This window comes from Castor canadensis, chromosome 6 (genome assembly GCF_047511655.1).
Source record: "Castor canadensis chromosome 6, mCasCan1.hap1v2, whole genome shotgun sequence".
Lineage (NCBI taxonomy): Eukaryota > Metazoa > Chordata > Mammalia > Rodentia > Castoridae > Castor > Castor canadensis.
Genome location: NC_133391.1, coordinates 23,964,925 through 23,979,291, shown reverse-complemented (window position 1 = coordinate 23,979,291; position 14,367 = coordinate 23,964,925). Strand labels below are relative to the sequence as shown.

At 44.8% G+C, this 14,367-nt stretch overlaps 1 protein-coding gene across 43 annotated transcripts in view; it reads left to right on the top strand.

Annotated features, from left to right (window-relative positions):
* The window catches only part of Plekha5 (pleckstrin homology domain containing A5), a 201,834-nt gene that overhangs the window by 71,950 nt on the left and 115,517 nt on the right, over positions 1-14,367 (top strand). The window contains exon 1 of one of the 43 annotated variants that reach the window (XM_074075958.1): positions 3,845-4,621. The exons of 41 other annotated variants lie outside the window; for them this stretch is intronic. Coding sequence is in view for 1 of the 2 variants with exons in the window: in XM_074075948.1 (XP_073932049.1) it covers positions 6,162-6,241 (80 nt within the window). In the remaining variant the exon portion in view is untranslated. Of the gene's footprint in view, positions 1-3,844; positions 4,622-5,697; positions 6,242-14,367 lie in introns of those variants that run through there. One more of the 43 variants, XM_074075948.1, reaches the window with a different exon arrangement.

Sequence of the window (14,367 nt, the reverse complement as noted above, 5' to 3'; positions counted from 1 at the left end):
ACTCCACTTTTCTTCATTCCTAGTAGACTGGGAGAGAAAAGTAGAGACTATCAGGCATAAACTTTATTAGTTTATTGTTTTTTTAACCCAAATCTGTCTATATCTTGATTCATTTTCTGTGTTTCCTTGTTTATTTTTTGTGCTTTCCAAAATCAAGGGAAGAATTTTGACGGAGGTACCAGACAGTTTCAGTGGAGAAAGGATAATCTTTTCAACAGACTGTAATGATGTAATAATTGGAAAGCCAAATGCAAAAACAAAAATGAAACAACCCAACTGGGCATGGTGGTACCCACCTGTAATCCCACCACTCAGGAGGATGAGGCGGGAGGATCTCATTTGAGGCCAACTGGGCTACATAGCAAGTTCAAGATCAGCTTGGACAATATAGTTAAGATCTGTCTCAAAAAAAAAAAAAAACTATAGGCCCATGTAATAATCACATCATACACAAAAATTAATTCCAAACGTATTGACCTAAATGTAAGAGAAAAAAACTACAAAACTTATATTTGTAACTTTGGGTCTGGCAAATGATTTGTTGTATATGATACTAGAAGAGTCATAAAAGAATAAAATGATACTGCTTTATGTAAGACACTTAAGAAAATGCAGAGCAAGCCACATATGCATCGCAAACGAGTGAAAGTGGACAGAAGCTCCAAACATCACACAAAAGATGCATGAAAGAAATGTTGAGAGTGGGAGACACTGGGAGCTGCAGGTGGCATCGGGTGGGGAGAGTGAAACCTGACGGTCCTGCAGAGGACGGAGGAGAGATGAGCTATCTGAGGTCTGCGTGCAGCATGAGGTGGGATGGCCACCTTGTGCAGAAATGACCTGCAAAGTCAGTGGAGCAGTCACGCTGAAATGGTGATGGCTGTTGTCCCTCAGAGCCCCAGCCTGGATCCCATCCCCATGTTGGTCATCTGCCTTAAGAGGATAAACAAGCCAGCTCCCTTGTGCAGTAGTAAAGAGAAACAGCTGGCCGGATGTGGCACAGCCAGAAGAAGCAGACAGCTCACACTGCATGGTTCTGTTTGGGTGAAATTCATCAAAAAGGCAAGTTACTGGGAAAAACACATCAGTGGGTATTTATGGCTAGAGTGGACTTGGGAACTGACTGCAGAGGAGGCTCACAGGGATGGAGATGTGGTGATGGTGGTAGTTGTAGGACCATATGAACTCACTGTAGGTGGGTTTTCTGAAGCTAAATAAGCTGCGCCATTGATGCTTGCTTTTTCATCACCCTGGACTTCCTCTTCAGTTATTACCTCCTCTTCCCACACCTGTATTTCCATAATTACTGAAAATTCTAGAAGGATTTTTGCCTTCTTTACTTAATTAATTTATTTTTTGGCAGCACTGTGGCTTGAACTCTGGGCCTTACACTTGCTAGGCAGGCGCTCAACCACTTGAGCTACTCAGCCAGCAGGATTTTGCCTCCTTTAAAAGTGTGTTGCCCTTTAGATCTTGTTTAGACATGGCTCTTGGAGTCTTAAAATCTGGGTCCAAATGCAGCTGTGCTCACTTACCTGGGTGACACTGGACACAAGCTTCTGAGCCTCAGCCTTAGACAGGTATAATAGTGACAGGATCTGTTGTTGCATAGGGAAGTTGTGAATAGTAAGTGAAACAGTGAGTAAATGTGCCCACGTTTTCTAGGGAAAACAAAACAATGAAAAAAAATTAGGAAAAAAAAACTCCAAGGTAGCAAAAGTACAATTTAATACAAACCAATAAAAACTGATTCACAAAATACTCACTGGGAAGAAAGTATGATACAGGTATAATCATTTTGCCAGGGGGCAGGCCACAGATGAATGACTTGAGCAGGAGTGACAGGAAACACTTCACTAAGAGGAGCTGGGATGGTGTGGGCACAGGGCGGCTGGTGAGGGGCAGAGCAGAGAGTGGACTGTTGATAGATATAACCCCGGAGTTTGCTGAATGAAAGCAGGAGGTCGGTCCTGCATGTGTTTCAGACACTAAATGTTTTTAAGCAGTGCAATGATGTGGTCTTGCTTCTGTTTTTAAATGTGGTATTGGTGGGTACCTGTAGGAAATCGGTGGGCAGAGGAAGCTTGGCAGAGTAGGTCAGAGGGCGAGAGGTACGGGGACACCCTGAAGCAGCAGTTGAAGGAAAAGGGTGAAGCAAAAATAGTGAACCTGGGACACTTTGAAGACAGCTGTTGGAAAAGTGGAGTTTACCAGAGATGGTGGCTAGGCAGGGGGTGCAGGACAGTCACCAAGCCAGTCAGAGGGCACAGATGAGGAAGGCAGGAAAGAAGGACGCGTTTAAAAGAGACCGAGTCCAGTGACAGAGAGAACAGGTTGGAAAATCTGATCAGTTCAGAGTTTAAGCCTTGACAACCACTAACAATACCCAGTGTTGGGAGAAGGAAATAACACACCTAGGATTTTTTTTTTAAAAATGGAATGAAAGCCAGGTAATGTTAAGTCATGGAGATGTCTGTTCATCTCCATGAAGAGGACAATCAGTAGTCAGGGAAATGGGTTATATGTTTGGTTGAATTTGTACACATCGATTCCAACTGGGGTAGCATTGCATTAGGCTTTGCTGGTAGAGAAAGGGTAATCCAGTAAATCAAAGGACAAGCGAAGGTTTAAAAAAACACAGCTGGGCATCGTGGTACACACCTATAATCCCAGCACTCCAGAGGTTGACAAAGGAAGACTCAAGTTTGAGGCCACCTGAGCTACATAGCAAGACCCTTGTCTGCAGAAAAACAAAAACAAAACTCCAGCAAAACCAGACCCTCTAATCAAAAGAAAACCTTAAGTTGAATGTATTGGAGAGGGGAATTCATGTTAAAGAATAACTAAGTGATACAGAGAAATTCAAAAGTGAGTCTGAAAGGAGCGTGCCGTGTTGCTAGAGTTCCCACCACTACCTGTCCCTGTTACTCTTCTATACCTGCCCCTTTCTTAGATTTGACTTCCTCACTCCCTTTAACATTCCTGTCTGTCTGTGGTGCTGGGCATTGAACTCCGGGCCCTGTATGTAAAAATGCTATAGCACTCACTGAGCCTCATCCCTGGCCCTTGCTGTTTTGAGACAGGATATCCCTGACTAGCTCAGGCTGCCCCTTGGATTTGCTGTGCAGCCCAGGCAAGCTCAGAGTCACAGTTTTCCTTCCTCTGCCTACTGAATGCTGGAATCACAGGGTAGCATTTCCATTTGTGTGACCAAGTGAACAGAACAGCTGTGAAGAAAGATGGGTCAGCCCTGGTAGGTGGCTTACTAACCTGAGCTCTGTGCGTGTCAAGCACACAGACACTTCCCGTTTTTTCTTGCCTGCCTGAGGTGAAAATGGGAACTAGGTCTGACAGCTGTTTGGTTGGTCTGGTGGGGGCTGAACCAGAGCGAATGCTAAACCTATTGACTGTATTCTCATTCTCCAAAACTATCAGGCAGGTTATTTATGTGACAGCATGGACATCTCTATGAGCAAACTCTGCTTGGTTTTGTGGCATCTTTGCAAAATTTGTTCTTTAAAGTACAGTTTTTTAAAAGATTCTGTTTTATAGGTTTATCAATATTTGGGTGTGCAGTCATCTGTGATCTGTTACATCATGTGTAATCTCTAGCTTAGGAAAATTCTATTGCTGTAGTTTGAAGAGAACAACTTCTTAAGTAAAAAAGAGCTGGGCACTGGTGGCTCAAGCCTGTAATCCAAGCTACTTAGGAGGCAGAGATCAGGAGGATGGTGGTTTGAAGCCACCCTGGGCAAATAATTCATGAGACCCTATCTCAAAAAACTCTTCACAAAAATAGGGCTGGTGGAGTGGCTCAAGGTGAAGGCCCTGAGTTCAAGCCCCAGTACCACAAAAAAAAAAAAAAAAAAAAAAAAAAAAAAAAAAGGACATGCAGGTTACCAGGATTTCCACAGGAGAAATTAAAATACCACTACATAGTTTGCAACTTGTTTTACTTGGTGGGGACAGAATCAGAGGTGAAAAAACGAGGTAAGGATGGCTCACAGTTTGCTTACTTTATCAGCAGTGGTCATACATTTTCGGATCACATCCTGGAGGTCTTTGATAAGTTGTTTTTTTGGGTTTTTTTTTTTTGTGGTACTGGGATTTGAACTCAGTGCTTTTTGCTTGCAAGGCAGGTGCTGTGTTACTTGAGCCATTCTGCCAGCCTCCTGGAGGTCTTTGGATTAGAGTTTGTTCTAGCATTTGGGGATACCTGTGTTGACTTAGTTAATGTAATAGTGAAACGTAAGGACTTGTTAAGTGTAGAAAGAGTCATGTCCAGTGACATCAAGCTAAATGAGCCACAAAAATCATGAAGAACAAGTTAGTTATCACTGGTGGCTCCATTTAGCTCATTACACTTGATGATCTTTGAATTTGCAGCTCTGAGTTTGTTTGGAAGTAGGTCATCACATGCTGAGAAGAAATACCAAGTCATTTAAAGCAGACACTGAGCATGCTCACAGGAGGGACCTACTCCTGAAGGTTGCAGTGTTTCAGTTGTTCTAGTGGAGAGAGCCCACCTGGGCTCATCCTTCTGTCAGAAAGCATGTGATTTGTCTTCAGAAACCAGGAGCTGGGAAGAGAAGAATGCAGGTTTTTAGCAAAAGGCTATTTGGTGAGTTAATTAGCTGTTTTAGACTGTTTTGTTTATTCCTAGCAAGGCTGTGGCTTTACTTACATCTGCAGCTTTTATGCTGAGCTGAAGCTTTGTGTAGAGTGACTTAGCTAAGACTGGGAGGAATTTGTTTCTGCAGCCTGAATCCTGTTCTTTAGAACTCTTTCCAGAGCATCTCTGAGGTGTCAGTCCTTAAATCACTGTGATAATACTTCATGTTCTCCGCAAATTTCCCTTGCTCCATTGTGCTGAATAATGCTAGCAGAATTGTGTCCTGAGAGCTTCAGGATTTGGGGGGGTTGGATGGTTTAATATTTTTGTTCTTGTAGTTTAATGAAATTAAAATTTTTGCCTTCACATTTCTGTACTATATCAAAGTGATAGGTGAGACCTATTTAGCATGAGGTCGGTGGTGGTTTAAAGAAAAGAAAAGGGCTTACTATAGTTGCGTGTGTGTATCGACTGCTGGTTCAAAAATAAAAGTTTGCTTTGTGGTGTACTCGGTCACTGAGATAATAGATTGTCTAAAGGATGAGAACAGCTCTGTGAAGTGTGTGCTGTTGCTGCATCTTCCGTTTGAGTTAGGTCTGGTTGTAGTTACTGGATTAACTACACAAGTGTTGGGGCACAGTAATAGCTTCACTGCTTTGAGTTCTTCCCTGAAACCATGCCCTGGGGACTGCTAGGAAGGTAACCATACTTAAGTATTTTGTGACTTTTTAAATCCAAAATGTTTTATGTTTTACCACAAAGTTAAAGGATGGGTGTTTTTATACGTTTTCAGGTTTTATTCTCATGCTGTCGTGTGATATTTGAAACCTATATTACTGCTTCCTAATGCACCTGATTTTGCTTATTTATTTGTAATAGATAAACTCGGCAACCAACCCTCCTGTATTCTCCTGAATATTAAAATTGCGTCACTGTTCTTGAGATCAGTGTGTTTTTGAAGATTTGGAGAGAAAGCATAAAATTTCTGTATGTGTTTCCTTAGGGAAAATCCTGTTAGTACATATAAATGCCAGTGGGGATTTGCGGCACAGAAGGTGCCTTATTGCTGGGAAAACGGGGAGCAGGGTGGGAGGGCGCAAGGAACGCTGGAAGCTCAGTACCTCCAAGTGCAGGCAGTGGTGTGGTGCGTTCCTGAAATATCTTCATTTTGTGCGCTGCCCCCACCGTGCCATTTCCCAGGATTGGCACATGTGCAGGAGGTGGGCGTGCACTGAGCTCCTGTGTGCGTGCAAGGAGGGAGGGCTGGCAGCTAGACGTGCGCACGGGTGGCGGAACTCAGGAAGTCTGTTCCCACTCCTTAACTCTGACTCACCGTGTGACCTTGGGCACCTGCACACCCTGCTTGCTTGTGCTGATTTTCAGAAGAAAATTGCACTTCCTGGTGGCAGTGAGGCTGCTGAAGTCAAAAGGTGATGCTGGCCGGGGCAAAGATTCCGTGAGTGTTAGAACTCACTCACAGAGAAAGCCAACCAGCGTTCCATTTTACAGTTCTTTTAAGGCTTTCCTTTTTTAATTAGAGATACTTCACATGGGCAAAATGAGTAACTTCTCTGTTACCTCTGAAGCCAACTTGCCAGAAATGCATACTGCACGAACGTTATGTAACCGGTAAGATTTTAATTTTTCCCAGTGCTGCAGAGGGGACCCAGAGCCTCTCCTCTGTGTGCTGATCACACACTCTGCCCTGGGCGGCACCCCGGCCCTTGGTTTTCATCTTCCACTGTATTTCCTCAAGACTAAATAACCTTAACCTTTTCATGACAGGGTTGAACTTCCACTGTTTTCTCTTACATGTTTAGTCTCATTTTCCTCTACTCATACATCTTTCTAGATCTTCAGAACATAATCAACAGAAGCTCTGCTGAAGAAAAGCATGGAGGAATTTACTGGGGAAAATGAAAGGAGAGGTCTGTGGGAAGAACACTTTCGACAGCAGGGAGACTCGGCCCCCATAATTAAGGAATGTTTATTTTCTTAACCTTTATAAACTCAGTAGTGCTTCAGAGCTCCTGAGTGGTGCTCCCCAGACTGGGCTGTGTGGCCAAGGAAGTTACAGCAGAGCACTCGCCGCCTATAAAGAAAGGCCTGTTTTTGTAAAACCAGCTGCTTTATTGGCCTTCACCACCAGCTCACGACGTTACTTTACAGTTTCATGTCCTCTGGAATATAGTTTCTTTTTTTGTGGGGCTGGGATTTGAACTCAGGGCTTTGCAGTTGCAAAGGAGGTGCTCTACAGCTTGAGCCACGCCTCCAGTCCATTTTGTGCTGGTTATTTTGGAGATGGGGTTTTGCAAACTGCCCAGGCTGACCTCCAACCATGATCCTTGCAATCTTTGCCTCCCAAGTACCTGGGATTACAGGTGTAAGAATGTGTTCACACACAAAGAATTGATCTTTTAATATATTTTCACAGTAACACCCCAGCGTTACTAATGTAACTTTAATGTGGAGCTGACGGAGGAGAATTAGATTGGACTCTTTTTCTTTATAATGTTAAAAAAATTTTAAATTATTATTATAAAACTGGTGCAGACACGTAGGATGCTGCTCTGGTTTGGCGTGGTTTGTCCATGAAGGTTCCTGTGCTAGAAACACAGCCCCTGGTGAGCAGAAAATACCATGTCGTGAGGGCTGTACCTTCAAGAACAGGTCAGTGCTGGTCTTTTGGAAGGTCAGGTCTAACAGGTTTGTACAGCAGGCCCACCCCATACACTTGGCCCTTTCACACACAGCCAGGCCCCTTTCTGCTTCTCTGCCACATTGTAACGCAGTCCAGGCTCTCTCCAGGTCACCGTCATGCTGTTTGGACACTGTGGCCACCAGCATGATAAGCCAAGTAAGCCTCTTACTTCATAAATTAGCACCCATATGCCAGGAGGGAGAGGGATGCTAGTACATTTAAAAATTTATATTCCCCAGGGCACTGGTGGCTCCCTCCTGTAATCCCAGCTACATGGGAGGCTGAGTGAGATAAAGAGGATCACAGTTTGAGGCCAGCCTAGGCAAATAGTTCACAAGACCTCATCTCCAAAATAACCAGAGCAAAATGTACTGGAGTAGTAGAGCACCTGCTTTGCAAGTGCAAAGTCCTGGGTTCAAACCCCAGTCCCACCGGGGGGAAAAAAGCTTGATAAATGGTTGCTTGTGAATCATTTAGCACTGTGGATCATACACATTTCTGTTGTTTCTCGGAGCTGAGAAGAGTGGTTTAATATTAAATGTCTAATTCCTCCTTTTCTGTTAGATTTATATATTGCAGCAAATACATGTAACACACATATGCATGCATATATTTGTAAGTCATTTAAAAAGAAATAGCATATTGTTTAGGTCCCTTTCTTACTGTGATTTTTGTTATAAGAAACTCAAATCTAGACAGTCTTTTCTTCTAAATAAAAAAATACTGCAAGGGTAATAGAATCCAGGAGTGTGGTGTCCACCTGTAATCATAGCACTCAGGAGGCTGAATTAGGAAGGATCACAGGTTTGAGACCAGCATGAGCGACAACAAAGAGTTGAAGAAGCAGCTATGTGACGTGAGTAGGTAAGTAGGATGGAGGCTTTTGTCAGTATCCAGGGATGGTCAGAGCCGTAGGAACAGTTTTTATACCTCAGTCAACCAGATTGTGAATATATTTTAAACAGTGGGGAGTTGCCCTTTGCTGCTTGTCCTCAAGTCTCATAGACAAAGCCCACCCAGGCTGCATTAAGGGTGTACACTGATAACCTCATCTGGACCTGGGAAGATTGCCTGACTTGACAGAGACTCTGCACATGTGACCAAGTGAAGGATGGAGATTATGTTCCTGTGGGAGTGCACAGCAAGTTCAGTCATAAGTGTCCTCATAAGAGGAGGTGGGCAGAGCTTTCAGAGAAAGTGGTGTGGCTGGTGGACAACAACAGAGGGATGGGGCCACGAGCCGAGGACCTCCAGAAGCTGCAAGAGCAAGAGGCTGCTTTTCTGTAGAGCCTCCAGGTCTGCAAGAGAATAAATTTCTACTGTTTTAAGTCAGTACAAGAGTCCAAAGCCAAAATTACAGCAAATGTAGCTTGAGACCTCAGTTGGATCCACATATACATGCAGAAGAAGTAAGCAACACCTCCCACAAAATGCAGTACATGTCCGGAGAACGGAGTGGAGAGCTGGCTTTGGAGACAGAAAAGGGCAGAACAAAAAAAGGTGTGGCCTTGTGAAGGTTAGGGCGAGGACTTCCTTACTGTGCCAGCTGAAACAGGCATTTGAGCAGCTCCTTGTATTCATTCTCTCTCATCAGATAGACAACCTTTGTTCTGTTGGCCTGATGTAGGAGCCAACAGATTTTACTTAGCAGAGGGTTCTGTTTAATCTCCAGGACCTTACAAGTTCCCACAGCCACAGTGGCTTTCATAGTTGGGATGGTTTGGGACATACTGTTTGACAATTTGCTTTTCACCTGAGTTTCTTTTTCAGAGTGGTTTTGTAGTAATTTTTGTTATGAAGAGTAATTCATATTTATTATAGAAAATTTTTTAAATGGGCAAATAAAAGTCATCTATGAGCCAAGCACCAGATATTCATGCCTGTAATCCTAACTACTTAGGAGGCAGAGGTCAAGAGGATTGAGGTTTGAGGCCAGCCTGGGTGACAAAAGCAAGACCCTATCTTAAAATGCCCAACCCAAAACAGCCTGCTGGAGTGGCTCAAGTGGTAGAGCTCCTTCCTAGCAAACATGAGGCCCTAATTTCAAACTCTAATACTCCCCCCCCCCCAAAAGTCACCTATGACCCTACTGTTTTAATATTGATATTTTGTTGACTCTTTCTTTCTTTTTTTTTTTTTTTTCCCTTGGCTAGGATTGAATCCAGGGTCCCATGCATGCTGAGGTGAACTCTGCCTCTGAGCTATTACTCTAGCCTCTCCCTGTGTTCTGTTTTAACTGCTGCTGTTGAATCAAGATTGGCCTGAGTCCAAATGACTTTTTATATCTAATGTATTTTCTCAAATTTTCTAGTGTCTGTTAGTTCAGTTACCTTCTTTTCAATTTTATTTTAAGCACCAGAGTTACCAAGTATGGAGAAGAGGAAGCAATTGAAACTGAGTCATGTTGCATTGGGGAAAGTAGATGAAGTTAGTGGTTTCCTGTTTCTCTTTATTACAAGGATTATAAAGACTTTAAACAAGAGGCACTAGCAGCCAAAGTCCAAAGGGAAATAAAAATATAACACACCTTTCAAAATATGATTGTCAATAAGCGTGTTGGTAGGTAGGATTTGAGAAGTCAGTCCATACCTTCTGAGTTAGATTTTAGTCTGAAATGCTTTTTGAAATGTTGCATGGCTGGAATGTTCATGAATCCTCAAATGTAACCTGCACTCTGTTGGCAGTGACTGAGTCTACTTATCTCAGACAGCCTCTGCCTCAGTTCAGACATGGGAAGACATCGTCGTGTTTACACGGAGCTTGTAAACATCACACAATCCTCTCCTGCTCCCTCTCCCTCCCTCTCTGTCTCTCCGTCCACAGGATCCTGTGCTGTGGCCCAGGCTGGCCTCAAACTTGTGATCCTCCTGCCTCTGCCTCTCTAGTAGCTGGGATTACAGGCTTGCACCACCATGCCTAGCCTTGATAGGACATTTATAAGGGCTTAAGAGGAGCAGAACAGGACATTCTTATGTATTAGAAAGACAAACCTACAGCAGTGTGGAGGATGAGCTGAAGGGAGGGAACGCTGAGCTGGGATTCCTTGATGTTTACAGTAGTGCAGTGATTTTAAACTGTACCAGAAAACACACATAAGTTAAGGAAGCAGAACACTGGGGTTTGCTGAACTAGGGTGGGTTTGCAAACATGAAGGAAGAACTGTTCTCCAGCATGTGAGTTCTTTTTGAGGTGAGAAACCAGGAGACAACGGCTTGACTGGCAGTAAAGAAGTATGGGCATTTTGTTGAGAGAAGCAAGAAATGGATGTTAAGCTCCTACAAAGCAAGAAAAATGAGGGCAGCAGGCTGGGCATGGTGGCATGTTCCTGTAATCCCAGCACCCCGAAGGCTGAAACAGGAGGATTGTGAGTTCTGGGCCAGCCTGGGTTATATAGCAAGACAGGGAAGTAGGGCAACAGATTAGAAAATAGTTTTAAGCAGAACATCAGTATTGTTACTGAGTGATAACAGGAGCTGAGTAATAAGAAATGAGTTCAGTCACTTCAGGGTGGGGGTGAGGTGGAACAGTGAAGGAGCTGGTGTGTCACCGATGACCAGCAGGGGCCAGGCAGCCCAGGACCAGCACACGGTGCGTGCGAGGGCAGCAGAGACCTGCACTTGGGAAAGCCAGCAGAGGCACTAGCACCACCCACTGTCCTGGGGGACAAGGGGAAAAGCAGCCTCTCACCTGCACCTGGGAGATGACAGTGTCCTTGGCGGGGGTGTGGGGGGAGTAAGGGAGGGGTGAAAGGGGGTGGGGGTGGGAGCAGCCAGTGTGCTGCGTGGGGCCAGGGAGAAGGAGGAACCGAGTGACGGGCGTCACAGAATGGGAAGGACTGCAGGGTGTTTTCCACCCGGTGAGGAGAGGAAGAGGGAGACTGAGGAAGGAGGGGACCAGTCCTTAGAAGAAGGTCCCAGGGGAGTGGGGGAGATAGAGGGGACCACACTCTCTGAAGTAGGGAAGAATGGGTTTTAACTGCAGTGGAAATTCAAGCTGCTGCTGGCCCACAGATACATGGGAGTGATTAGGGAGGTGGCTTAAGGAGAGGGACAAAAATGTCACCATGCTGCTGAACAGACAAGGAGAGGCAGTGACAGGGCTCCTGCCAACTGGTATCCAGACCCATCTGAAGCTGGAAGGACAGACTGCCGGTTGTGCCGATCTGCACGCGTGACCACTTGTCTTTGAAAGCAGGCATGTTTCTTTGCCCTTATTTTCTCCAAAATTCATTTGCTTACTAAAAACTGTTCTTTTGTAGTACTTGGAATCTCCCTGTCGGTTTAAGATTATTTGGGTTAGCCAAAAGATTTTTTTACTGTGAAATATTAAACTGTTAAGAGTCACAGGCCTAGCACGGTGGCATACATCTCAGCTACTCAGAAGACAGAGATCAGGAGGGTCACATTCATAGCCAACCTCAGCAAAAAGTTACCGAGACTCCATCTCAACAAACAAACTGGGTGTGGTGGTGTGCGCCTGTCAGTTCAACTACATGGGATGCATGGGTAGGTGGGTCGTGGTCTGAGGCCAGCCAGGGCAAAAAGTGGAAGATCCTATGTGAAAAATAACTAAGTCAGAAAGGGCTGGGGTGTGACTCAAGTGATAGAACGCCCACCCCCCAAACATATCGTGAGTTTCATAAATTGTTCGGGGTTAACTCAGACACTGAGTAACTGTTCAGTGTTTAGTGCGCTCGTGTGCACAGGGGGCCTGGTGGATACAGCCTCTGACAGGTTTGTAGCTGAGTGTTTGCTTGTGTGCGAGTGGGAGTGGGTGTGTAAATTGCAAATAACAACCATCCCACCTCCTCGCACTTCAAGTTGTATTTTCTTAAAAATTTAAAGCACTTTTGTATTTGAAACAGTCTATTCATAGCCTCCTGGGAATGTGTCCTAAAATACACCGTACAAAGACGCACTGCTATACCTGGAGCGCTTTTAAAAAGTTTAGCTGTTTTAAAGACATCTCTAGCTATTCAGCAGGATTTACAGATGTGTTCTTGCCAACTCCCTGAGATGAGGGTCCTCAGTAACTGCCACCGTGAGGAGTGTAACAGCACCCACTCCAACAGGTCGACAGGTGCTGGAGTCTGGCCTTGTGACTAAATTTATATCTCCAAAGGTAAGATGGTAATTTAACAGTAAATAAGATGCACCAGAAAAGTGAGTTTAATGTGGAGTTGGGTGTGAATTACATTTGGTTTTGTCAGTTTTTCTAGAAAACTTACAACAAAAAGTAAAACAGTATCATTAAGTTCATAACTGAGGAATGTCACGAAATGAGAGTTGCTAACGGGAATGCTGTCGGTCAAAATCGAGCTTCAGTCTGGCTTGTGTGAGTAGCAGAGAGGCAGCACAGGTCACAGATGGTCAGGACAGACAGGTGGACTGCTTTGTCCAGACAGGCCATTCTTCCTTGAGTGGAATTTCTCCTGTGGGTTTCTGGTTAGGAGCCTAGGGTGGTGTAACAGACAGTTTGCTCTACAAAATTTTTGAGCATAATAGGCCAGCTTCCTAGGGTTTTCATTACATCTGCCTTTGGGGAGAGAAAAAGAAGAACTGTGACAATCATACAGGCCACATCTTAATGCAGACAAGTCTTAGAGGCCCTTAGCTGCCGGGATCCTTCTGGATGTTGAGTCTTTTGGTAAGGGCAGAGCGTAGACTGCCTGGGGGTTTATTGCCCGGATGGCTGAGGTCCAAGCACAGTGCTGGAACATGGAGGGAATGAAAGCAGAAAGTGGGGTTCAAACCACATTGCTGTCTTCTGGATCTACCACCACTGTCAACTTTTAACTCAACTTCTGATCATAGGCTGAGGTACTTCTAACCTCCCTTTCTTTTTCTCTCTCCTCCAGAAAGTGTTCTCCAAGACTTGTCTCAGTCCTTCCATATAACTACGGTGGAGTTGTTTTCATTGCATTTTACAGCCCAAGCAGTGAAACTATCTAAATTAAGTAAATGCATGGCCACTCTTTGTTTTTGACCTTCAACAGTGGCAATGCCGGGTGACTCGGTTCTGTTACAATCATGATTTTTAAACTTAACCATAGTCAATGATGCAGTGGTGGGAAGGGTGTACGGCAGGGTGGAGTGCTCCAGTCACTTATGTAGCGAATATCTGCTCTGCTCTGCAAACTCCTGTTGTATGGTGAACACTATCCTGGATGCCCGGGGGATGATGGAGCACGGGAAGACCTGCACAGTAGGTTTCACTAAAGGAACAGGGAACCTGGATTTGCACAGTATTCTGGCAACAAGGACCTAATGGAAAGATGGTCATGTGGTGTGCAAAGCTCTGCCCGAGGCCTGGCACTGGTACCCTGTTGCTGCCCTGATGCCTACAGCGGCAAACAGTGGGGTTTAAATTGCAGTGCTGTGAGTAAGAACATAGTGTGTGAATCAAGTTAGAAAGTCATCCCAGACCTCAGGTCAGAGCTAAGGAGGATCCAGCGTTGTGGAGGCTAAGAAGGAAAGATAGCCAATTGTGAAAAGTTTCATAGAGCCGGGTGCTGGTGGCTTATGCCTGTAATAATAGTACTGGGAAGGCTGAGATCAGGAGGATCTCAGTTTGAGGCCCCATCTCTAAAATAGAGCAAAACGATCTGGAGGTGTGGCTCCAGTGGTAGAGCACCTGCTTTGCAACTGCAAAGCCCTGAGTTCAAATTCCAGTCCCACTCTTTAAAAAGTTCATAGAGATAGAGTGTGTTCCCAGCAAGTGTGAGGTCCTGAGTTCAAACCTCAGTCCCACCTATAAAGCTGATAGCTAGCAAAGGTATGAGAAGAAACAGGTTAGTGTGGTGATCTAGAGCCTTGATTGCCTTTGAGTAGAGGGAGTGGATTGGGTGGGCAAGAGGGCCTTTTAAATCTGAGAGGGCCTATGTAAGACTTGAGGCTTCAGTGCAATAAATAAATTACATGGTCTACTGGTACAGAACAGTCATCCAGGATGTACGTTTAAAGCAAGAGGGGCATCTGGGGGTCAGGAAGTGCTGCCGTGCAGCCGGTGGTCTGGCTCTGGACCGATGGGTGCATCTTGGTGGTTGCAGGAGAAG